This window comes from Cupressus sempervirens, chromosome 3 (genome assembly GCF_028749045.1).
Source record: "Cupressus sempervirens isolate cs-2001-9-10 chromosome 3, ASM2874904v1, whole genome shotgun sequence".
Classification (NCBI taxonomy): Eukaryota; Viridiplantae; Streptophyta; class Pinopsida; order Cupressales; family Cupressaceae; genus Cupressus; species Cupressus sempervirens.
In genome coordinates, this window is record NC_143120.1 from 698,773,329 (window position 1) to 698,800,189 (window position 26,861).

Sequence of the window (26,861 nt, forward strand, 5' to 3'; positions counted from 1 at the left end):
AATTGAAATTGAATATTATGGAAATCGAAAATGATTATGTGATATTTTAAAACATATTTGATATTTTGAAATTATGGAAATATGTTATTACTCTAAGACTTTCCTTTTGCAAGGGCACAATGAAAGAAAGTGGGGGTGGGGGAGTGTTATTTATTGCTAAAATGGGAGTCAGGAATGAGGTACCATATCAACTGACAATTATCAAGTATATAATCTAACTACCTTGACTGAGGATAGACAACTTGGCAAGCAAGAGTAAACCTTGGACTACCATGAGCTAACCAGTTATCATATATCATTAAATAATAAAGGAAAACCACTAAGCATTGACAAGTTTGTTACCTTTATAATATGAGAACCTTTTGTCATGTAAAGCATGTTTTAATAAAATGACACTATGATCCCTATATATACTCACACACACACACACACACACACACACACATGGATATAGGTAAGTATGACAATGTCCTTCTATTAAAACATTAGAGGATGGAGCTATTATTATTTTTTCACCTTGGCTTTGGATTATTATTATTATTTCATGTGCAACCACCTTTTATGATTCTTTTTATTTGGCCTTATAATTGAGTGACTCCTAAGATTTATTTTGAATCGATGACCTTGCCAAATGCCTTGCCACCTCAAATTTTCTTGCATAATTGAGCATGAATTTGGTGAGCCTTTTATTCTATGCTCACAATGAGGATTCCTGTTTACTTCTCCCATTTCAAGTTTGTTGTTCTTCGATACTTATTTCCATGAAGTCTCTGATATACAGAGCTACTATTGTTTTTTTCTGCTGGAACAAATTCCTTGCTGCATTGAGTGAGCACGATTTATCAAATTTACTACCAATGTTCATTTTTAACATAGGTGTGCTGACCCCATTTTCAACATTGATTGTTTCCAAATTAGCGCTCGACTCGAACCTTGCTATTCTCAGGTCATGTTTTATATTTTCTTTTTCTTGTGCTATTCTTAATTTAAGCAATAGCTTAATCAATTTTGGTCTATCAAATAAATGGAACGATATCATTACTAGGTCTAGGAATTGGAATGATTTACAATCGTGCATATACTCCTTTGCTTTGTTTATTTGTGTTGATAAAAGAAAAACACCAACTTTGAGTATGCATGAGTATTTCCTTTTGATATGTGTTTAAGAGAGCTGACTTGTACAGGGGTATGGTCAATATACCTCTGAGATAAGTACAACATATGTATGATATTGAATCAATTTAGAAAGAACTATAATTTGCATCTGTAATGCCATAGGCCAAATTAGGCATATTAAGATGGCAATATCTATATTCAAATACCATATTTCACTTATGGAATCACCCTTAAACTCGTCCACAAGGACCAGCATGGTCGAGATGAAGGGTGAGAATAGAAATATCCCTGCATGAAAAAGAGAAGACATAAATTAGTAATCGTTATCCATACTTAAATAACTAAGTCAGCTCATGGTAGCCCAATGTATCACTTCTTGTTGTCAAGTCGATTGGTGGGTGATCGGGTTTATATATTGTCCCTCCTAAATCCTTGACCAATGTAGGTTAGTGGCGTGAATGTTGTTGTGGTCACCAGAGGTCAGAGTGCTAGTTGTTAGAAGATAGGTTGATGGAAGGTCTTCACAACCTCATAAGCTAACTAGCTAACACTCTCACCAGAATGCTCAATGGTAGGACAATGGTGTCCCAAGCCTAATCCCAGGGTAGTGAGGCTCTTTATTGATAGAGATTGTGTTAAGGGTTCATGGTTGTGAGGTTAAGCCCATGGCAATGCTTCTCCTCTCTTCCAAATGCCAAAGCTTGCACAACACAGGGTCATTCTCTGTATCTTCTTGGGTACTTATTTTCATGTTACTACTTTTTTTCATTTCAGATTTTTAGTCATGTAATTTGAATCTGTTATTTCTCTAGATTTGATAACACGATTAAGAAACATTGATGGAAACAAATTAGATGTGGTAGTTTTAACTGTATTTCATGTGAACCTAGAATAAAATTGTCATTTTAATTTCAGTTATATGAAAAGTAAAGTATAGTTAGTTTGTATTTTTCTCTTCTAGTGAATGTGTAGAGTAACTGCTATAACTGTCACTTCTTTTCCTCTTCTAGTGAATGTGTAAAGTAATTGCTATAACTATCACTTGTTTCCTTCGATTATGATTGTAAAGGTTTGGCTAAGGGAAAATAGCACGTTACATAAATAAATGAGACAAGAAATGTTTACAAGATAAGCATCATATTGAGATGGAAATGATATGTTAAAGATTCATCAATGTGGTTTTAGTCACCATCATTCGACCTCTTCAGATTGGTAAGTTTAGTATTGTCGTACAGAAGCTACCCATTTCATGAATAAACTACTACAGCAACTTCTCATTTAGTTCATTTCCATTATTTGCACTTTGGAGATCAATTGGCAGCTTCCATTTTCAAAGCATCCTTAATGTAAATGATGTATATGTTAAAATATTTTCATAAAATTCTTTGCTTCTCTAATCACACAAATGTTTAAAAATTCACTTCACACCATAGTAGTAAAAGACATTAAAACACACTACAGATTTTCCTACCTCATCAAATGTGGCCATATCTGCTACTCAACATGTCAGTAAAAAATCTGGAAGAAGTGTTGGTTAATAAACATTTGTACTTTAAAAAGCATTATGTGATTGAATAAATATGAATCACATGCTAGTGGAAACTTTTTGGCTTAATTTTATATTTACATCAAGACATTACAGCAGTTTTCTCATTCTCAATTTAAGTCATATAATTGAAAAGCACCAAATAAAGCGACTTCCTAGTTTGTACCATTGCTGTGTTCCATGTCCTGCTACTATGTTTTGCATTCTTTGACAAACTTTCTATAAGCCTCCATGACAAATGACATACCACTCAATTCACTCATTTGTGTCATACATATCTCAGGCCCAGTGCAGTGGCCACATTTTATGGATATTTTCCTATGGCCTTGCCCAAGTAATGAGACTACATTCAAAAGTGACACCAGAAGAATGTAAGGCCAGTTTATGACTTGAATATTAGGAAAAATATTGCAGCACGTATCTTAACAGAAATATCAAATTTCAAAGATTCCTATTAGGTGGCCTCACAAAATCTGTTGAGAAATACTGTAAATCCTTTAAAGTTTGCACAAAGATGCCAAAGGATCACAGCCTACATACAACTCCACCCCTGGTCTATTGAGTTCATCCTCTTTGAGGCATGCACAATGCTTGCTTATTTTCCCTGTTAAGGCTATTTCTATTGGCATTTGTACCAACCGAGGATATCCTGAATCACACCACACCTGCACATTCAATACAAGCTTTCCACAGTTAAATTTCATAATAACTAGTCACTAATTAATTAAATTAATTCAATGCCTTCTACAATATTTGCATTTGCACAAAATCTTCAGTCACGTGTTACACATTTTACATGGTTTGGGCCCATATTGCTTCTTCACAGTAAAATTTTGGTGCTGAAAACTTTGATGCTACACTTCTTTACATGTGATGTGCCACCAAATATTGTGAACATCTGTGCTGTTGTAAATAATTTGTAGAGTTTGAATACAAAATTAAAGAATTTATCTATGAATAAGCTAAAATATATTATATAGCATGAGACTTTACAATGTTGAAATAGGTGTTTAATTGTGAAAATTGTAAAAAGGTCTCCCAATTAAAACCATCAGTTTTTTTCCCCTTTTTCATGCCACCACTGTCATTGGCTTGTTTTTATAAGGCATATAGCCTAAACATTTTGATTAATATTATAATTATAACTAGTTACCAGATTTGCGCATTCGGGCCCCAAACTGGATCCGGGTCTGTACCAAATTCACGCAGTGTCTGGATTTGACTCTGTTGAGTTCGTCCGGATTTGTGGACCGCATATTTGGATGAACCCACAGGGTCAAATCAAGACCCTGTACAAATCCACGCAAACCCGAGAGAATCCGACACAAATCCATGTAGACCTAGGAGAATCTGCACTAATCCCCAAGGATCTGCAAGCACAATTTGGAATAAGTACACACAAATCCATAGGAGAATTTGCACTAATCCCCAAGGATCTGTAGGCCAAACAAGGAATAAGTACACACGAATCCATATATATAATGCTTATGTGTGCGTGTGTGTACTCACGAATCCTTACAAATCATAATGGGAAAAAAGAAAATCCACAAATCGCATTCTCAATCCCGAATCCAACCACAAACCCAAATCGGCAAATTATGTAAGGAGTACTTACAGAGAAGATACAAAGAAAGATTAGCTTGAGAGATTGAACAGGGGCTAAGAGAAGAACGAAAGCCTAGGTAAGTGAAGAACAGAAGCCCTTAGTTACCGGATTCGCCTGGAAATGGCCGGATCCGGACTCGGGTCTGATTCGGATCCGGATCCACGTATGGATCCGTGAGGATCCGGGTAGGATTCATAATCCTACTTATGGATCCGTAAGCATCCGCGAGCCACGGATCCACAGGCAGGATTACGAATCCTGCCCGGATCCTCGAGGATCCACCCGCGGATCTGCGTGAATCCGCGGCAATGATAAGAGAAACTTGCAAAAACGTGGGCCCATTATCATTTTTTAATGTTTTTTTTTTGTCCTAAAGGCCCTAAACCCTAAAAACGACCCTCTAAATCACAATGCAAGTTCATTTGCTCTCTATTTTGCTCTCTATTTCATTCTCTCATTTTGCTCTCTCATACTTGCTAGTTTGAAGTGAAGTGCTTGGATTCGAAGGAGATCAGTTGTGGAGCTTCAAATACCTTGCAAGAAGTGTTTAAGGTATGCATTTCAACCATATTCTTGAATTCTTTCATAGATTATTGATTTATTTTTAGTTTTCCAAATTTTCAAGTTTTTGTGCAAGTGTGAAGCATGGTTTTCTTTCACTTTTTTTTTTCTAGATTGCAAGAATAGAACAATGAGTAGTCAAGGCTCAGTGGGTGGGGGTGGGGCTGCATCACCAAGCTTCAAAATTGATAAGGGGTCTCCTTTATGGAGACACACAACAAGAGTTGCACAATGTCCTTGGGGTGGGGCATACATATGGAAATGTAATTTTTACAACATACAACATCGAAGCTCCTATTCCCGAGTGAAACTACATTTTTTGGGCCCTGCGGGTTAAGGAATTCACATGTGTCAAGGTAGTGATAAGAAGGGATTACCAGCTGCACAAATAGCAGCATTAGCAAAAGAGCAAGATGATGCTGATAGAGCAGTTGCAAAAGCAAAACGTGGTGCTTCCAAAAAAACAAATATACCAACACCATCATTTGATCAAACAAACACAAGAACACATCCTTTTTTTCCTATGCCAACTACAAATGATGAAGATGAAGACCCATCTCCACTCACCCGCAAGAGAGGCCCACTAGATAGGGCATTCCAAATTAAAAAGAGAGACATTGCTGATCACAAAATTGGACATTGTTTAATTGCAAATGGTGTTTCATTTAATTTTGCTAGATCACCTTATTTTAGGGAGATGGTGGAAGCAATAAATGATGCACCCCATGGTTACAAACCGCCTGGTTATGAGAAGTTGCGCACTACCATATTACATGATGAGAGGAAAAATGTAGAGGCTCAACTTCAACCAATAAGAGATTTTTGGGTTCAATCGGGTGTGTCTATTATTTCGGATGGTTGGAAAGATTGTAGAAACCGTCCATTGATCAATGTTATTGATGTATGCCCTAAGGGGGCAATGTTCTTGAAGGCAGTTGATTGTGAAGGGCAAGTGAAAGATGCAGAATTTATTTCATGCATTCTCATTGATGCCATAGAGTCAGTGGGTCCTAATTATGTTGTCCAAGTGGTCACGGACAATGCAAAAGTTTGCAGGGCTGCAGGGATAATTGTAGAGTCTAGATATGATCATATCTTTTGGACACCATGCACCGTCCACTCTCTCAATTTAGTGATGAAAGCAATTGGCACCGAAATAGATTGGGTGAAAAGGATATATGAGGAAGCTGAAGAGATTCAAATGTTTGTGACAAATCACCACATCTCACAAGCAATTTTTAGGAGTTTCTCGGACTTGGAGTTATTGAAGGTAAATTTTTATATTTAATATATAATTGAATATTATTGGATTCCTCAATTATTAATTTTTGTTGTTGTTTACATTAACATGTTTTAATTTTTAAATGTTTTACTAACTTGAGTTTAACATGTTCTTAGGTTGCTGAAACCCGCTTTGCCTCTCACACAATCGTCTTGAGACGACTTTTGAAGGTAAAAGAAGCATTGAAGCATATGGTCATTAGCCCCCAATGGGGCATTTGGAAGAATTCCAATACAGCAAGGGCTTTAAATGTGAGAAGAATGATACTAGATGAGGATTGGTGGGTTCTTGTGAGTTATGTGTTGGAAATCACCGATCCAATAATGGCAATGCTTCGCTTCGCAGATAGTGATGAGTCATGCCTTGGGGATATTTATGATTCCATGGATAGTATGCTGGAAAAAATTAAAATGGCAAGTTTTACACTCTTTTACAACAATTTTTTATTTGAGAGATATCTAGATTCTAAAGTTTAAATTGACTTATTCACTAATCATAATTATTATTCATATTTCATATCTTAGGTCATACGGAGGAGGGAGAATGATCTTGAGGACACCCTTTACAAGAAGGTGGAAAAAATTGTTCATCATCGATGGAACAAGATGACCACACCTTTGCACCTCCTTGCATATGCTCTATCCCCGAGGTACTGTAGTTCTTATCATATGTTTGTGCTTATTTTATACAATGTTTGTGCTATTGATATTTGATAGTGTTCAATTGTCTTTTGTTATCCCTAGGTACTATAGTGCAGATGTACTTCGCCTTCCAGGTAGAGTGCCACCATTTAGAGATGCAGAGGTTGCAGATGAGTATAAGAGGGCACTAGCTAAGATATCCCAAGATCCAGAGATTGGGGCAATTGTGAGGAGTGAATCTGCTGCTTTCAACTCAGGTGAGGATTTCGACCCTATTGCCATAGCAGACCAAAGCAGGATGGGTGCCATCAAATGGTGGTACCTTCATGGGCAAGCCTTCACGTACCTCCAACCTCTTGCCATAAAGGTCCTATCCTAAGTAAGTTTGTAAAATTAAGCTTAAGGTTAACATTCTCAATTCCTTGAATTTATTATTTAATTTATTTATCTTGATTGTTGTATTGATAATTTTTAATTTCTCTTTAGGTTGCTAGCTCTTCTGCTGCTGAGCGGAATTGGAGTACTTACTCCTTTATCCACTCAATCAAACGCAACCAGTTGGCTCTAAAAAAATCAGAAGACCTTGTGTTCATTCACAACAATTTGCGCTTGTTGTCACGGAAGGATCCTAAGTACAAGAAGCGGCCTGAAAAGCTTTGGGATGTAGCACCCGAGTCTCCTAATTTAGATATGACCTTCCGGGATCTTGCTAGATCCACTTTGATTGATGTGGATGATGAGGAGGAGGATTATGAGTCAACAATCCCCTCTACTACTAGTGGTTTAGGTTCCTCTACTGATACAGATGCAACACTTGCAGCTTACCAGTACCCCTCTGATGCAGATTTTCTTGAAAATCCATTTGATGATTAAATAAAAAACTTTAGTGTTGACTCTTGCTCTTTTATGAGTAAATCATGTTATAAACTTTAAGTTTAATGATCTATATTTTGAATGTTACAAACTTTCACTTTCAGTAATTCAATGTGAATGTGTTGATTTTCTTTATAACCGTGAAAATAGATTAATTATCAATGTCATTGATCAAGTATACTAGATTCATAGATGCATACTAGAATTATAGATTCATACTATGAAATGATTTAGTTTTAGAATTATGTATATTTCTCTTATTTTTTAGTATATATATATATATATATATATATATATATATATATATATATATATATATATATATATATATATATATATATATATATATATATATGCACGAATCCTCCACGAATCATAATTGGGAAAAAAAAAATTCCGAATCCACGGATCCGATTTACGTGCCCAAATCGGATTCGTGTCACGAATCGGCAACTAAGCAGAAGCCTACACTCCAATCTGACAAGATGGATCATTTACAAAAACATCTTTGATATTAAAGATCAAAGCATAATATTTGCTCAAGATTAAAGCATAATGTTTGCTCACTAAACCTCAACTTTCAACATTTCATGATATCAAAATGAGTAGAGAATAGCAAGCCAAAAATCCCCTGAAGACAAACAAGCAAAAAAAATGGATGGATCAGAAACCGGAACACAACCAGAACAATTTTTTTTTTTTTAAACAGACACCTGGCAAAGAACAAAAGATAGCCTATCTCTGAGCTTTAGCAACAGGCAAAGAGTACTTTCAAGACATAGTGGTCCCATTTGTTTATTATTGGGTTTCCATTGAAACACATAACCTTTCTTTCAAAATTTTGCATCATAACAACATGACAATAATATACCCTAGGCTATTAAATGGAAATTGACAACCTTGCTTGATATTTATTTGATGCTAGAGTATTTCAGTGGTCGAGCCCACAGATGGCATACCCCCAACTAAAATTGAAACCAAGTAATTGTGCAATTTATTCACCAACTTTTTGGCAAAATACCTCACCAATTTTAAGGTCAGTACTCACTATAAAGTAAGCAAGTCCAACACAAAAACTTGTGGTTGGTGTCACAAAAGATCATCAAGTCGAAAAATCATCCCACAATGCAGGTTATTCTAACTTTGCGAGGCAAAAAAACCCCCCTGCAGATCTGTCAGTTGAACCACACCATTTACAGCGTACTTGCATCTACAAGAGAAGATTGAGAAGGATTTTTTGGCAAATCTGGAAGGAAAATTTGAAGCACGTGACACTACTTGTTTTTAAGAACATTGACTTCATTTTGGTTGCAAAATCTAGTTTCTAGGCTTTAAAAAATCACCATATGCTAAAATTTAGTTCTTTTGCATTTCAATTCTAAAAAATTGGATTAACTACCATTTTCAATGACTTTTATTTCACATTTTTTTGTGTAGACAATACTCTTAGTTTTATCTGTTCTTTTTGAGGAAAAAAGTATTTAAAACCTTAATTTAATTTATATTAAAGCTTTACTAATTTAGACCTAATTTTATGCCGATTAATAGTAATTTATTTATTTATTTTAAATTGCAATGTTACCCTTTCACTTTGTATGTGTAGATTAAATGCATTATGACATATTTGTCCTTTAAAAAGAATGATAAAGAATGACTCATAATGCCCGAAATTAAGAACAAACTCAACTAACAGTTGGAAAGACTATCATGGGATTGATAGCTTTCCTCTAAATTTTGAGGCACAGCTGCCTCCTAAAAGATATTCAATGAATGAAATGCAAATTATATCTTTAATATGCAGACACAAAGGCTATTGACATTCACTCATCAATATTAAATGAATGTGTCTTCAGGTATGAATAATTAAGGGAAAAACTAACAAATGGCCAATAGACCACTCACAAAATCCTCCCTATTGCAGACCAATCGAGAAAACTTAAATGTCTACATCTGCAAAACATAAGGACACAAACCGAAAAATTCATTCACTTGACATGATGATACTGAACGGTATTTAAAATATGAAAGAAATGACCACAAGATCATTTTGTCCCTACAATCCAGTCAAACTACACAAAAAAAAAAAGCAAAACATACTAATTTGATCCTATATCCATTACAATCAATACTCAGGAAAATGTTTTTCCTCTCCCTGTAGCATGATGACTGTCGGGAAAAGAACCCCTTCCATGAAGATCCTCTTTGCATAAATACTTCCATCAGCTCTTTAATCAATTTCAAAACTGGATACTAATAATGTTTTATTAACATTATTCAAAAGTCTATTTTCTTGTTTCACATAGCTTTTTGCCGATAATCTTTACTTTTCTTCCATAAAGATAGTGTATTTGGCAATGAATGTCCATGTGCTGTGTTCCGCACATCTGCACATCTCGCTGATATACCACTTTCTATTTCATCACTTTGATAGACATAATGTTTAATAATGCCCATGTGTCGTGTTCTGCACATCTCGCTAATATACCATTTTCTATTTCATCACTTTGGTAGATATAATGTTTAATCATAAGAATTAAACATTATATCCAGTGCTATAATTCTCTATGATTTGAATTTATTGTCACACCCATGTTACAAGTTAGAGTTGTCGTTGCGCCAAAAGATCGACCTTTCAATGCCCGTTACAACCACTAGACTTATAGAACACAGGAGGCAGTTAAGCCATGTCACGAATCCCAAAGGGGAACATAGGCGGTTAGTCCAACAATCCCCCCCCTCAGCATTACTCGAGGAGATTTGAACATGTGACCAAGCTCTGATACCACTAGTTACAAGCTAGAGTTGTCATTGCACCAAAAGATCGACCTTTCAATGCCTAATAAAACCACTAGACTTATAGAACACAGGAGGTGGTTAAGCCATGTCACGAATCCCAAAGGGGAACATTGACAGTTAGTCCAACAGCCCACTCATCAAATACATTTCTAATCACTGTCCAGCATAACTGTATGGAAACTAAAATAACTACCCAGACCAATACTTTTACTAGCTTATGTCTCACAAAAACATAATCGAAGTGGGGAATCTTATTTGCATCATTTTCTCTTATAATTAAAACCCACAGGACCATAGTTTATATGTTTCCTTGCTACACATGGTATCACTTCAGCCAAGTATACTACTCAATGCTGCCAGAGGCTGCGAATTCCAATCTTTGAGTCTCAGCACTTCTCATTTTCTGTAGTCTTTCCACAAATCCCAACTTGCTCTGCCTCTTATAATAGTCTGCATTTTGCAAACATTGTGTGGTTATTCTCCACGTACTTTCATTGACCCAATCCCCATCTTATTTCTATGTGGATTCCATAACTATTAATGTTTAGTTGTGTGTTATGTTACCACAATAGCTGTAACTCTTGGGCCATTCTGTCTGTGTCAACTAGACTTGCATTTGAACATTGTCTTTGATGAATATCCATTTTTTGAAATTAAACTGCTCCTTTGAAAGATATTGGGTCCTTTGTATTCAGCATAACTGCACCCTGTCAATTCACACGTAACAAGTATGTTCACCAAAGGTAATAGTGGAGACCAAGTGCACATAACTACCAATCCATCAAATCCCAATGCACTGAAACCCGCTACAAAAATATTTTACCAAATTGGACATCTCTGTTTACAGAGGGATGCTTCTAAATGGGCATTGTAGACTAATCATACTCGGTCATGCTCTGTTTGTGTGCTGGAAGACCTGGTGTTCTCCGCAACACAGTAGATACAATATGTCCAAGATATAGTCAATGGTGCTCAAGAACTTGGAGTGGTGAGCAGAGTTCAAATCATGTCATGGGGCCTCATAGTCTCTATTCACAGTTACATTCATGATGGCTCCAATTCATAGGACCGCTTATGTTGGCAATGCACACACAAAGATCGAATATGTTCTCTGATAGCTCATATTGAGATTACTTTAATGACGTTGACTTTCATCTTTTGGATCCCTCCATAAAAGCTAAAGGACCATTGAATTATAGACTGGCAAGAATTCTTTCTTAATCATTTTTTCTTATTGATTTTAATTGATCTTGCATCCATTCAGTCTTATTGCTGCTCGAACCCTTCATCAATTGTTTTTTGACCTATTGCCTCTACCTTTAGTGGACGAAGCATGTTCATTTACATGAAGCCCTGGTTTGCAGAAATCACTTTGCCAATGTTGAATCAATCCTCCTCGATGCCAAGTTGAAATCAAGATTGGCACTGTGCTTTCAATCATCTTCAATGCTTATCCCGGACTTTACACATTGTCCGGTCTTTGAAGAAACTTAGAAATCTTGTCTTAAATATTGTTGATGTTTGGTAGCTTCGGTCGAATAAACCTATGAATATATATAATTATATGAGTTATAATTTATATATTTGTTCATTATATACATGTTCATTATATATGAGATATAAGTTTATTATTATATGAAAGAAATTAATATAATAATGATCTATATAGCTATATTTTAATTTTTTATTATATTAATTATCTAATTAATAAATAGACATGTCCCATGAAGGGACATATCTCCTCATGGCTTATGCTCATTAAAAATAGAAGAGGTTTCTGCCTGTGGAACACACATACCAAAAAAAATCAGGCAGTTCTTAGTACATGTACAGCGATCCTCAAACCTCAACATGGTATCAAAGCTACGTTGAAAATGTAAGATAGGATTGAACATGAAGAACGGGATCAAAATATAGAGACAAAAAGAAGTCACAGTTGCGCATCATGAGCATTTCAGTTGTTGTTAATGACACTAACATTCTTGCCATCTCCAATGAACATGAGGTTGTGCTTTGAAATATCCATGTTCTCCTCTTACACCCCTACTTTTATGTGGATCACATAGCTTGTCTTACTCTTCACAGAAGCCGCATCTGCTACTGACTGAATGCTTCTATGCTCACCTCTACCATCCTTCGCAACCACTATGTGAATCCTTGTTGTTTGATAGTGTGGATGAAAGTTTGTACGAAAAGGATAAAAACAACATTTTGAGGGATAGAAGAAGCCCTCCATAACACAGCAGGTCCACACAAGACCGAACGAGAGAGATTAGCAGGCAAAATAAATCTGACACGACACTAATAATTGAGTCCACATCATTGTTGTGGCTGTGCATTTGAACAATTGAGGGAAAATAAATCTCTACAAAGAACAAGATCAAATTGAAAAGTTGAGGACATCAAGACACAAAGATCTCAAAAGGACATACACAAAACATTTTCAAGTATGTATAAAGGAGGCAACCCATCATAAGGTGTAGCGTAAACAAACAAAGAGCTTACGCAAAAATTATGAAGACATTCAAAACTGACTACATGGCATCCACACGACACTCGCATACGAGGGCAATCAAAGGTATAAGGGACATGAGAAGAATTTGTTGCAAACAAACTCTTGAACAGTGATAGTACGCGACAAACAAACCGCCCTTGTTGCCACGTCATCCTTAGTGATATTGACCACACAAGTACAATTTAGGCAGACTCCACAAGCTTACGCATAATCATATGCCAACTTTGGCAATTTATTAGGTGATCGGGCCTACTTTGAGTCTACTAGAAGATCCCAAGGTTAATAACCTTGGTCCCACTACAAACACTAAGATTTCTCGTGGACACACCAAAATAAAAAATAGTGACACTCAATGACCCACCACAAGTGAGTACTGATGTCGATCAATAAACCATTATAGAATCCACCAAATAAGCCATTAACGTTACCAAGGTCTGAGGTAAGTATAAATTGTTTATTTCAGATGAATATAAGTGAAATTGGTCATTTTAGATGTGGCATTAATAAGAAAATAATATGTGAAAACATGGATTAAAGATATATACATAGAAGATGGAATATATATATATATATATATATATATATATATATATATATATATATATATATATATATATATATATATATATATATATATTCAATGTATATATTTAAATTAGATATCTATCTATAATGGAATAATGGGGATTATTCTCAACGTAAGATAAGAGGGAATGACATTAGTTTATAATTATCTACATTTTATTGGAAAAATCTTTTATTGAGTATTATTGTAGTCTCTCTCTTATTTTTATTTTCAATACATATTATAAGAGTTATTTGCCTTGTTCTTTTCCTCCGAGACTGTTATTGCAGGAAAAGGGAGAATTTATATTAGATTCAGAAGAAGTCCAACACTTCTTCAAAGGTAAAGGAGCTCAGAAGATTGATGTTTAGAGAGAGTCTGAAACAACGGTCTGAAGGAGCAGATAGAGGAGATGATTTAGTTGATCTTTGAAGATCTTTTGATCATATCAGAATTAGAGGGAGTTTTGACTTCATGTAAACTTTCGGTATCATGCGTGTGACTGCATGATTTAATGGGCCTACCCCTTGTGTACATCATGAGGAAACGATGACTTCCAAATAATTATCACTTGTATTTGCATAAGTTATTGGAAGGTGACGATCTTACAATAACTTAAGTCATGATACACATTTTATGTAAATGTTGAAACAGATCATGATGGATTATATCTTGTAAATCAACAACTAAGTGTTAGATGTCATTCAATGATGGTCTATGAGTTGTTTATATAGATATATGATAGGTATTTGGTGAATATCATGTGTTGATATTTTGCAGGCCATTACCTTATTGAGTACTTGGTGAATACCATATGTTGATATTCTGATAGGCCAATGCTTGGAGTATTTGGTAAATATCATGTGTTGATATTCTGATGTGCCAATACTCACAATATCAAATGTGATATCAAAATGGTGGATATCTTCTAATCAAAGATATCTTGAAAAGTTGTCACTCCTAATATTACCAATGGTGTAATATATGTCAAGTGTTTATCCTCCCTAGCTAAGAGGGAGTAATAATGTTTGGTAGCTCCAGTCGAACAAACCTATTAATATATATAATTATATATGAGATATAATTTATATGTGTGTTTATTATATGTGAGATATAAGTTTATTATTATATGAGAGAAATTAATATAATAATGATATACATATATATATATATATACATATATATATATATATATACATATATACATATATATATATATATATATATATATATATATATATATATTTGTTATTATATTAATTATCTAGTTAATGAATAAACATGTCCCATGAAGGGACATGTCTCCTCATGGCTTATGCTCATTATAAATACAAGAGGTTGCTGCCTTTGGAACACACGCCAAATGTAATCAGGCAGTGCTTAGTACGTTAGCAGCGATCCTCAAACCTCAACAAATATCAAGGGTTTTTGCTTAATATGGATCGCAATAAGATGCGTGGGGGGGAATTCTGGAGTGTGAATTTGGATTATGAGAGCCTTCACATGTACTGTTGGCATGGCAATGTGAATGAGTGGGAGCTTCATAATTAATTGACTGTGCATCGGGTCAAATTCAGATTGTGAATTTAGATTATGAGAGCCTTCACATGTATTATTGGCATGGCAATGTGAATGAGTGGGAGCTTCATAATTAATTGACTGTGCATCGGGTCAGATTCAGATTTCTCCCAAGTACACAGAAGACATTGACCAAATCAAGGCCTTGCCCATTTTTGTTACTGGATCGCAGTGCTTTGCTTTCGATTCCCCAAACATTGACATTTTTGTGAACATATCATTGTCTTCCTCCATGCAGACCTCTGACAGTTCTAACAATCCCAAAAGAATATATCGAACCCATGAGCTTTATCATAAGACAATTTTGAGGAACTGATTAACCATAATTCTGGTTCAATAGTTTATTAGGGATACTGCAAATTTTCCCTACTACCACATGTTGAGTCTAGAATCGATCTCTATGTAGATGTTTCAGATCCTTGAGCATCTCATGGGCTTTGTTTGGTGCAAACCAGAGCATGATTCGTCATTACATGCATGTTAAGTGCTTCCTCCATTTGGGCCAATAAGAGATTCGAGAATTGTTTTACACTATTTGAGATGATGAATTCCACGGATATGCTGAATTTGAGCTGTATACACCCTAAAACTGCATCCCTTTGATCAAATCACTGAGTTGTACCTTTGAATGGGCCTGCATGTTTGAACTATTGAATCTCTGACCTGAACTTATACTTCTGATCTGACAAACCTGTGTTCTGAACTTGACCTTTGAACCCCAACCTTTTGGTTCTACATCATCAGAATGATGTTTTCATACAAGATGTCCCTTTTACAAGAGGATTGTCAACAAATATTGATTTAAAGATGGGTAATTTGAGCAGCTTCTTGATTTTTAAAAATTTAAAAGTTAGGTGCCAAAGGCAATCCAACAACTAGCTCTGACTGGGGGCATGGACTGGAAGGACATAGAGAATCCAAAAGCTTTTTTGATAAAAGGCCAGTGCCTACTGCCATTGGGATTAGAGTTGATAAAAATAGAGCACAGGGAGCTGCTTGCAGAGAGGGTGGATGGGAGCAGGGCAACACACCAAGCCAAAGCACCTAAGCTAACACCACCACAAACCCTGACAAACTAATCTATGCACAACAAAACTTGCAAAGCCAAACTTTTTAACAAATATGTACAAGCAGGAAAATCCTAACTTATGAGATGGGGCAGAAAGCGACTCACATAAAATCATTCACTCGCTGGGAGAAGTATATACCGCTGCGAAGGAGATGAACACCCTTGAAAGGCATTTTCCGACTTAGGATCAATAGGAGATTACACCAAATGTTCACCATATGCAAGAAACCTCAGCGAATAGATTTGCAATCAAGAATCCTCTTTCCACCACATGCTTCTTGACTATAATCTACTGCAACTCTGTGTTTAGTTTCAGGCCAACTAGAGCCACTCATTTGGAGAAAATCTACCTACGTAACATGGTCCAACTCAATCTCATTTTCACATAGATCAGAAATGTTATAGGCTGCATCAATTTTGTCAAACATGGAAGCATCACTAAGCAAAAGAGATGATGACTCTTCCTCTTTAATCACCCCAGCTTGTTGATCTATTTCGGATGTCTCTTGAGGATCTCCTTTCTTGCAGGCTAAAAGATATTCACCCATGGTTTGCATATAAAGACCAACATTTCAATTGTCATGAAGACAACCACTAGTGGGAACAAGAGCAAATACATTCTCTACAGGTTCATGATTGGCCCAAGGCTCGGATTCAATATCTATATGACCACTTGTTCACAACATACTACTTCAGTGCTATAATTGTTTGTGAAATCAATCTCAAGGTTAAAAAAATCCAGTTTGTCTTCATGGAAAGAAAACACATTCTCACCGGTTGATTGAGAATCATACAACTCAAAGAGAAATTATCTCTTACCTTTCGGTCTTCATCATATTCATCTAGTAGGTATAATGCATTGTTATAACTCGACCCTTCTATGATATGATCCTCTTGAAGACTTCCTAGCTGACATAAATCTGAAAATGTAATTGTTTGTTGAGTTGTATTACCAGGGGATTGTTCTTTGATGGGTCTTGCCGAGATCTTTGATGGCGCAGGGAATTCATCTTCTTCATCACTTGAGTAGTCTAAATCATACAGTACTTTTTCCAACATTCTTTGCTGAAAAATGTTTCCCTTTCCAGGTTGTAGCAGCCATCCCTTGAGAAACCAATATTGCCAGGCATAAACTCCTCATCTTCTAATCTTGATCCTTTATATGTAAATTTTGAAAAATCATTTTGTTGAAACCAACACGACAATAATAAATCATCTTCAATTCTAATAGCCACTTGTTTAGCAATTTCCAGGTCACATACCTTGCTTCTTTTGAGATAAAATTTGACTTTTGGATGCAATGCTGCAATAAAAATCAGTGGTAGGTTGGCTTGGCTGGGCTGATCGACTAGTGGAATTTTTGCCAATGATTGCTTAAACCTATCCACAAAGTATCTCATTTTTACAGTTCCTTTTTTCTGAATCTTGAAGATTTGACACAAGTAACCCACATCTATTGCTGGTTTAAATCTTGCAAGAAACTTATCTTCCAAGGCATCCCAACTTGTAATGCACCAATTCTCTAAATGTTGGAACCAAATTGAGCTAGTGCCAACCAAGGATTCAGCAAACAAGCGAACAAACACATCTTCCAAAATGCCAAGGATCCCACAAGCAATATTAAATGCTCGGATGTGGGTGTCAGAATCTTGACTATTCTCTCCAACAAATTTAGGAAAGTACCTTCTTGAGTCTGCAGGCATGGCTATGTGATGACGCAAAGCAAAAGGGCCAAAATGTAGCTACCATGATTGAGTTGCAATCAAGGCCATGTTTACACTGGATGTCTTTAACCAAATAAACCCAGAGTCGCCAACCTCTGTCCTCAGGGAGGCACCTTCAGATTTCTAAATAAAGAAAGCACTGAAGCTTTACTTTCTTCCCCAACAGAGTTGCCAAAAATCAATTAGTAAATAGATTTCTCCTTCGAAAAGAATTATAACAAATAACTCATAATGCCCACAATGAAGAACAAACTCAACTAAGAGTTTGAAAGACTATCATGGGATTGATAGCTTTCCTCTGAATTGTGAGGTACAGCTCCCTCCTATAAGATATTCAATGAATTGAATGCAAATTATATCTTTAACCTGAAGACACAAAAGCTATTGACATTCACTCATCAATATATAATAAGTGTGTTTTCAGGTATGAATAATTGAGGGGAAAACCAACAAATGGCCGATAGACCACTCATAAAATCCTCCCTATTGCAGAGAAATAGAGGGAACTTAAATGTCTACATCTGCAGAACATGATGACACAACCCGACAAATTCATTCACTTGACATGGCAATACTGAGTGGTATTTAAAATATGAAAGAAATGACCACCTAATCTATTTCTATCAGAGAAATAAATGTTTGGACTTCTAGATCTAATTATGTGTGTGTGTGTGTGTGTTCCTCTTTATTTCAAACATATAACAAGAACAACCACAAGATCATTTTGTCCCTGAAATCCTATTAAGCTACCTAGTAAAACAAAGCAAAACAAACCAAATCCCTCCTATCTCCATTACAATCAATACTCAAACAAGTGTTTTTACTCTCCATGTACCCTCATCACTACCAGAAAAAGAAGCCCTCCCTTGAAGATCCTCTTTGCATAAATACTTTCACCGGCTCTTTAATTAGTTACATAACTGGATTATAATAATGATTTATTAACATTCTTGTAAAGCCTCTTTTCTTGTTTCACAAAGCTCTTCGTCGGTAATCTTTACTTTTCTTCCATAAAAGTAGTGTATTTGGCAATGATTGTCCATGTGTCATGTTTTGTACATCTCACTGATATACCATTTTCTATTTCATCACTTTGGTAGATATAATGTTAAATCATAAGAATTAAACATTCTATCCAGTGCTATAATTTGCTATGATTCGAATTCAATGTCAGGCCCACTCATCAAATAGATTTTTGGTTACCATCCAGGATAATGGTATGGAAACTAAAATAACTGCCCAAACCAATACCTTTACTAGCTTATGTCTCACAAAAACATAATCGAAGGGGGAAATCTTATTTGCATCATTTTCTCTTGTGGTTAAAACCCACGGGACCATATTTTATCTGTTTCCTGGCAACACATGGTATCACTTCAGCCAAGTATACTACTCAATGCTGCTGGAGGCTGTGAATTCCAATCTTCGAGTCTCGGCAACACCAAACTTCTCATTTTTCGTAGTCTTTTCAGAAATCCCAACTTGCTCAGCCTCTTATAATAGTTTGCATTTCACCAAACATTCTGTGGTTATTCTCCATGCACTTTCATTGACCCAATCCCCATCTTATTCCAATGTGGATTTTGTAACTATTAATATTCAGTTGTGTGTTATGTTACCATAATAGTTGTAACTCTCGAGCCATTTTGTCTGTGCCAACTAGGTGTTATGTTACCATAATAGTTGTAACTCTCGAGCCATTCTGTCTATGCCAACTGGACTTACACTTGAATAGTCTTTGATGAATATTCATTCTTTGAAATTAAACTGCTCCTTCAAAAGATATCAGGTCCTCCATATTCGAGAGCAATCGTGTCCTTTTAATTCACACATAACAAACATGTTCCCCAAAGGCAATAGTGGAAACCAAGCACACATAATTACCAATCCATCAACTCATTTCATCGAAACTCGCTACAAATATATTTTACCAAATCGGACATCTCTGTTCACAAAAGTCTTCTGCAAACCCGATTCTTCTAAATGGGTGTTATAGACTAATCATACTCATTCATGCTCCTTTTGTGTGTTGGAAGACCTGGTGTTCTTCGCAATATGTCCAAGATATAGTCAATGGTGCTTAAGAAACCAGAGTGATAAAAAGAGCTCGAACCATGTCATGGGGCCTCATAGTCTTTGTTCATGGTTACATTCATGATGACTCCAATTCTTTGGACCGCTTATGTTGGCGATGCATACACAAAGATTGAACATGTTCTTCAATAGCTCATATTTAGATTACTTCAATGATGTTGACTTTCATCTTTGGGATCCCTCCATAAAAGCGAAAGGGCCGTTGAAGTATAGACGGGCAAGAATTCTTTGTTACTTAATCACTTTTTACCTGTTGATTAAAATTGATCTTGCATCCATTCAATCTTATTGCTGCTCAAAACCCTTCATCAATTTATTTTTGACCTATCTCCTCTACCTTTACTGGAGAGAGCACGTTCATTTACATGAACCCATGGTTTGCGGAAATCACTTCGACAATGTTGAATCAGTCTTCCTCTATGCCTGGTTGAAACCAAGCTTGGGGCTATGGTTTCGATCATCTCCGATGCTTATCCTGGACTTTATACATATGACAATGATTGTCCAGTCTTCAAAGAAACTTAGAAATCTTGTCTTAAATATCAAGGGTCTTTGTTTAATATGGATCACAATAAGATGTGTGGAAGGAGGGGGGAATTCCTAAGTGTGAATTTAGATTATGAGAGCCTTCACATGTATTGTTGATGTGGCAATGTGAATGAACAGGGTCTTCATAATTAATTGACTGTGCATCGGGTCAGATTCAGATTTCTCCCAAATACACAAAAGACACTAACCAAATCGTGACCTTGCCCATTTATGTTGCTCGTAGTGCTTTTCTTTCGATTTCCCAGACATTGACATTTTGTGAACATATCGTTGTCTTCCTCCATGCGGGCCTCTAACAGTTATGAACCCAAAAGAATATATCGAGCCTGTGAGCTTCATCATCAGATAATTTTGATGAACTAATTAACCATAATTTTGGTTCAATAGTTATTCGGGATACTTCAAATTTTCCCTAGTAAAGCATGTTGGGTCTAGAATCAATCTCTATGTAGATGTTTAAAATTATTGAGCATGTCATAGGCTTCGTTTGGTGCAAAACAGAGTGTCATTCATCATACCATGCATGTTAAGTGCTTCCTCCATTTGGGCCAATGGGAGATTCTTAAAGACTAGAATTGTTCTACAATTTGACTTCTTTGAGTTGATGAATTCCATGAATATGCTGTATTCGAGTTATATACACCCCTAGCACTGCATCCCTTTAATCAAATCACTAAACTGTACCTTTGAATGGGCCTACATGTTTGAACTGTTGAATCACTGACCCAAACTTACACTTTCGATCTGAAAAATATGGGCTCTTAACTTGAACTTTGAACGTCAACCATTTGGTTCTACAATTAAAGAGTTCATTGGAATGAAGCTTTTATGCAAGATGTCCCGTTTACAAGGGGATTGTCAATAAATATTGATTTAATAATGGGAAATTTGAGTTGCTTCTTCGCTTGGATTTAATTAAAAAAAACTAAAATTGGGTAGCAATGACAATCCAACACATTATATAAATAATGTTAAGAATCCACTGAGAAGCTTTTGGATCAAGTTTAGCCTCAAGCTTTGCCCTGGCAATGCCACTGTACACTATAGGGACTCGTCCTACTAGAGACCGTACTTGGAAATATGTTTGTCAAAGACTCATGCCTAGGACAGTTATTTGCATCAGATACACAAACTTAGTAAAGTAATATTGTTATATTTAACTTTTAATAATCATCAAAGTCATTCGTAATGTCCCCATTTTTGCTAGCATCAGAGTTTGAGGGATTAGCCTATTATTTTGATCCTCGTGGGCTAATTATTGTTGAATAAGTTACAGATTCTGGTTCTAATTCTGATGCGGGTGCAGGGTTCCGATGCGCATGTGCGCACATATATCTACTATAATTTTTATATGCAAAGAAATGCATGAAATATCCAAAAATAAAGTTAAACCATTCCATAGAATAATACTTCGACATTGATAGTTCAACTACAAACTTCACAAACACAGTGACAAATATAAAAATTGAAATAACTAATTGGTAAATTACTCAATTTCAAGATTCCAATGCAATTTGAATTACAAAATCAGAACTTTGTTCATGATTCAATATTGATGAATCAAGAGTCAAGACTCAAGATTCACTAATCAAATTCAGGCATTCAGAATCATAATTCTCAAGACATTTCACATTCTCATCATCTCATTCTACTGCAAGACTTGCAAGTTCATTTGAGCCAAACAAGACCCCACTTGTGCTAGATGCACATGCCATGATGCTATTAACATCATCATCTGTGATTATAGTAAGATCCTGAAATGTTGCATCCAAGTTTGCACATTCATGGGCTACATCTAAAAGCTTGGTTGATCCTTGCATCTGATGGAGCCAAAATTCATGAGTCTCCATTATAATTTTGTAGCATACGATCAAGCTTTAAGTTTTTCCGACTTTAACTTCTGTTATTTCCAAATTTGGTTTACCTAATTCGTGCCTCATTTTAGTTATATTTTCTCTTTTAATTAACTGATCAAGTTGCTAATATTATGAGTGTGTGTGGTTTCGTCCTGTTCTTACCTATGTGTGGCATTTATTTATTCAGATACAATCATTGAAAAATATCAGATTAATGTTATGAGATTATATGTTCGTGAGAGAAACAAAAATCTTATTACTTCTGAGGCTTATTTGGTGCCGGACATCATTGCAAGGTTCAGATCAGGAATTTGTTCATAAGAACGGAACCAACAGTTTAGAGAACTAGAGGAGGCCTGAGAAAGGCATTTCAATGGGTGTTATTCCAACCATGTTATATACACTTTGCTTATTTTAAAGGGGAGAGAGGATCAGAGATGCCTGTTTAATCTCATTACAAATCGTCAAATCTGCAATAGAAGCCTCCAAATTGTCTTTATATATCATTGACTTCCAACTTTCATAGAGTTGCACAGCGATTACTCAGGAATTTTATTTGGGGATATGGCTATATACATTAATACTTGGTACTTTGCATCAGAATGAGATTTCTATAAGCAAACAGTGAGGAGCCATGTCAGTATTTATTATGCTTTGCTGAACATGTAAACTACATGCGGAAAGTTACAAATAATGTATTCAAGTGGAATAAAATTATAAATATACAGCAGCACTTTTGAGATGGTATTCACTACAAAGCAATAACGATGTACAGTGACAAGAATTTTGATCAAGGAGGAGGACCTGCGATGAAGGCATAGGGGTTTATATATTGGGAAAATCTGAATGGCAGACGATCACATGAAGAGTCTATGCCCTGTCTCTCATCCAATACAGACAGCAATGATGTCGGCAAGGAATACTGAAGACACAGATTAGGGCTGGATGATCCACAGTCTTCATTTTATTCATTCCATATCAGGTCGGAATCACTCGCGTATCTGTTCACCATTAGCGCCTAAGTTAGTAGGGCAACAAAGCGTATGTTGGAGGAGTCACCATGAGCGATTGCGGGAGATTTCATTCATTTGTTGGTCGCGGTTGTGGTTCCCATCATTGGGGATATCAAAAATAAAAATATAGTGTCGTTTATGCAATCGTTCTAATTTCGTATTTTTATGGCAAGTATATGATCGGGTGTGGAAGTCTTCACGTGCAAGAGGGCAGCAAAGGAGATTTCCATGCGGATTAACACTTGGAGGATGAACATTATAGCATAAAAACGCCCACAAGATTGGAGGATATCGCATAAAAAATTTATTATCCATGGGAGAAAAATTGAAATACTACCGCCAATTAAAATTCAAACCATATTAAAAGTTAATCAACATTGGTTAGTTATTAGTTTTGAAGAGGTGCTATGTTTGAAAACATAACTGGTGCTTCTTATTCCTCTATAAATATATGTAATGTAAGGTTCAAAAGACTACCATTCACTCCCATTCAAATTTTTAAAATAAAAAGCTCTGTACATTCTGAAGCAAATATTATCAAATTTATCTTATGAGAAAGATTGGTCGAACTAAGCTCCTGCATATTGAGGGTGTTGGACATATATTTCAAATATTGTGAGAAATTGTGTTGAATAGAGCGTCAATTATTGGGTGTCTTCAACACGACTTTCTTGCAGTAAAATCAGTAAGAATTTCATTTACGTTTGAGTTGAATATTAAATAGTTCATCTTTTGTGAATCATTTTACTTCTTATTAATAATTCATTATCACAATAAGCAGATCGAATTGTTCACTGTTATTTGAACTTAATAAATACAAATATTGTAAAATAAAATTGTTTTCATATTTGTATCTATTTTGTCATTTTATAGGTTAAAACATTATAGACTAGTTTAACTAAGCATAAAAGTGAAATAATTTGATGCATCATGATAACTGAATTGTTTACAGATATTGTATATCATAAAATTGTATGTGAAAACGTATACTATTGACTCTATTGCCCATTTGAAATTTGGCACTAATCATTTATAACTGTTCATGCTTCTCAATTCATGTGCTGGCAATTTTCTAATCTATTTCTTCGAAGGATTTGATATTATCTGTTTTAGTAATTCATTTTAAATTTTTCCTTTCAGCAATTCACAACTCCACTAAAGTAATTAAAATTCGAAGATTATTCAACATTCGTAATCCAGAAGTTTTATCCTTAGAATCTTGCCATTTAAGGAGATTGCCTTTGCATTATAATCTATTCGCCATAAAACATCTTGGATCCAAGTTTTACTATCCAGGATCAGGTGTACAGGCCTTGGTTTAGCGGAGCCAAAAACGCAGAAGTTTTAAGTCAATTTGATTCATCCTGTCAAGTTGGCCAAAATCGATTAGATATCCCAGCATTGCGCAGGCAAGGCTCGTAGGTTTCTAATCAACGATTTTGATAACCAACAGATTGACGACTCTGCTGGGGAAAAAGTCGCAAGTAAGCTTTGCATACTTACTCCATCAGACTAGTCTAGAGTTTCATTTAAACACGATTTTGTGAAAATCATTCTCAAGTTATTATTGGCATTAACTTTGCTGGTTAAACACCTAGGCATTTATTTCCTTTGCTGGTTAAACACCTAGGCATTTATTTATTTCTTTTTAAAAGGAAACTAGCGACTCTATTATGTTTCATTGATATATTTTATTGAAGAGCATTTCTTTGCTTTTGAGGTGTATATGGGGAAGAAGATCAATGAATCCCTGACCTAAAAGACTTGAGCAGTTAACTTTTGAGAAAAAACCAAGAAAGAAGAAAGTTAAAAATCCAAAGTCAAAAATGTTTTACATAGGACACAGAAACTTTCAGAAAAGGACCAACAAACAACCCGAGATGTGTGAATCAAGTCATAACAGTCCTAAAAAGGATGAAGAAAATTGTAATCCATTTTTTCACATTCATAGGGTAGATGAAGAGCCAAAATGCGAGATAACTCGTATTGAGGATAACAAAGAGCAAGAACAAATAATGCAATGGGATATGATTATAAAGAAAATGGCTAAAACAACGAATGGTAACAATGCAATATTAGCCAAAACATTAAAAATGTAGCCAGATGATATCCTCACAAAAATAGGGATATCAAAAGATCTTATTGCTTCCCCACCTAGAAAAGCTTGTAATGAAGAAAAGTCGGATAGGTGGAGGGAACAAAGGTCTGATCAAATGCAAAATGAAGTAAATACGTCATCGAAGTACAATCCACCCCATAGAAAGAATTTGGAATCACAATTTGCCACCAGCCATGTTAATCCATTATATGAGAATAAAAGGGATAAGAATAAAAACAATAATTTTAACAGACATTTCCATAATAACCAACGGGCTTGGAATAATGGGCAACATACCAGAGGAGTTCTGCAAAATGGTGGAAACATTAGACAACCCTATGGTTTGAATCAAAATAATAACAATCAAAACACCCAAGGTCATATGATGCAAAATCATGGCATTAGAAATCAAGCAATAAGGCAGCCTATGGCAATTGAAAGATATAGACAGCTTGATTGCAATGGGATCAGAGGATATCCAAATCCAATATCAAACGACTTAAAGAATGCTATTCCTAAGTTTTCAAGAAGCGGAATAGAATCAACTGAATGACATCTGATTAATCTGAAAAATGTTATTGAAGATTTTGAGGAAGATCACGAAGATCTATTCATGAAACTTTTCGTACAATCATTAACTGTGGATGTTGCAGAATGGTATAGAAGTTTGCCGGATGGATCCATTTCTGGATGGTGTGATTTTGTCGATCAATTGTTTGAGCAATTTGGTGATCACAATGACACATCTTTTGCATCACATGAATTAACAAGTATTAAGAAGAATACAAATGAGTCAGTATCAAAATTTAACAAAAGACTCAACAAAGTTCTCAACAGGATTCCAAGGGAGACTAGACCGGTGGATTCATTTTTGATTGATTTCTACTTAAGTGTATTTGATAGTAAAACTCATTATGAGATAAGATCTCAAAGACCCTCTTCGTTACCGCAAGCTTTCAAAGTTGCCATGACAATTAAAAATGATAGGAAAGCAGTAGGCAAAATCAACAAAAGGGATGATATAAAATTATATAATCCTAAAAACCCTAAGAAACGTGAACCAAAAGAGATAATGGATATGCTAAAAGAAATAAAGGTCAAACAAAATAGAAATGAACAACAATCATTCCATAGAAATGACAGGGTAAGACTTCAGGACATGCCTTACAATACAAATTAGAAAGATGGGAAACCAGAAAGACCAAATTATGCTAAAGACATCCTTGATCCTTTAAAAAAAAATCAACATTGTTGATGACGGGCCATGGTGTGATGTATGTGGGCTGCCCCATGATCCTAAATATTGCATTGTTGCACAATCTGTTTTTGAGGAGGAAAATTAGGAAAGTGAAGAAAAACCTGTGGTTAACGCCATATCG

The 26,861-nt window shown here is 35.5% G+C and overlaps 1 protein-coding gene across 10 annotated transcripts in view; it reads right to left on the bottom strand.

Moving 5' to 3' along the window:
* Positions 1–26,861, bottom strand: part of LOC149568661 (membrane-associated progesterone-binding protein 4-like) — a 158,174-nt gene that overhangs the window by 53,675 nt on the left and 77,638 nt on the right. For 2 of the 10 annotated variants that reach the window (XM_089821530.1, XM_089821534.1), the window contains exon 8: positions 2,710–3,327. The exons of 7 other annotated variants lie outside the window; for them this stretch is intronic. In XM_089821530.1, the coding sequence (XP_089677656.1) occupies positions 3,160–3,327 (168 nt within the window). In that variant the 3' untranslated portion in view covers positions 2,710–3,159. Of the gene's footprint in view, positions 1–1,006; positions 1,405–2,709; positions 3,328–26,861 lie in introns of those variants that run through there. One more of the 10 variants, XM_089821532.1, reaches the window with a different exon arrangement.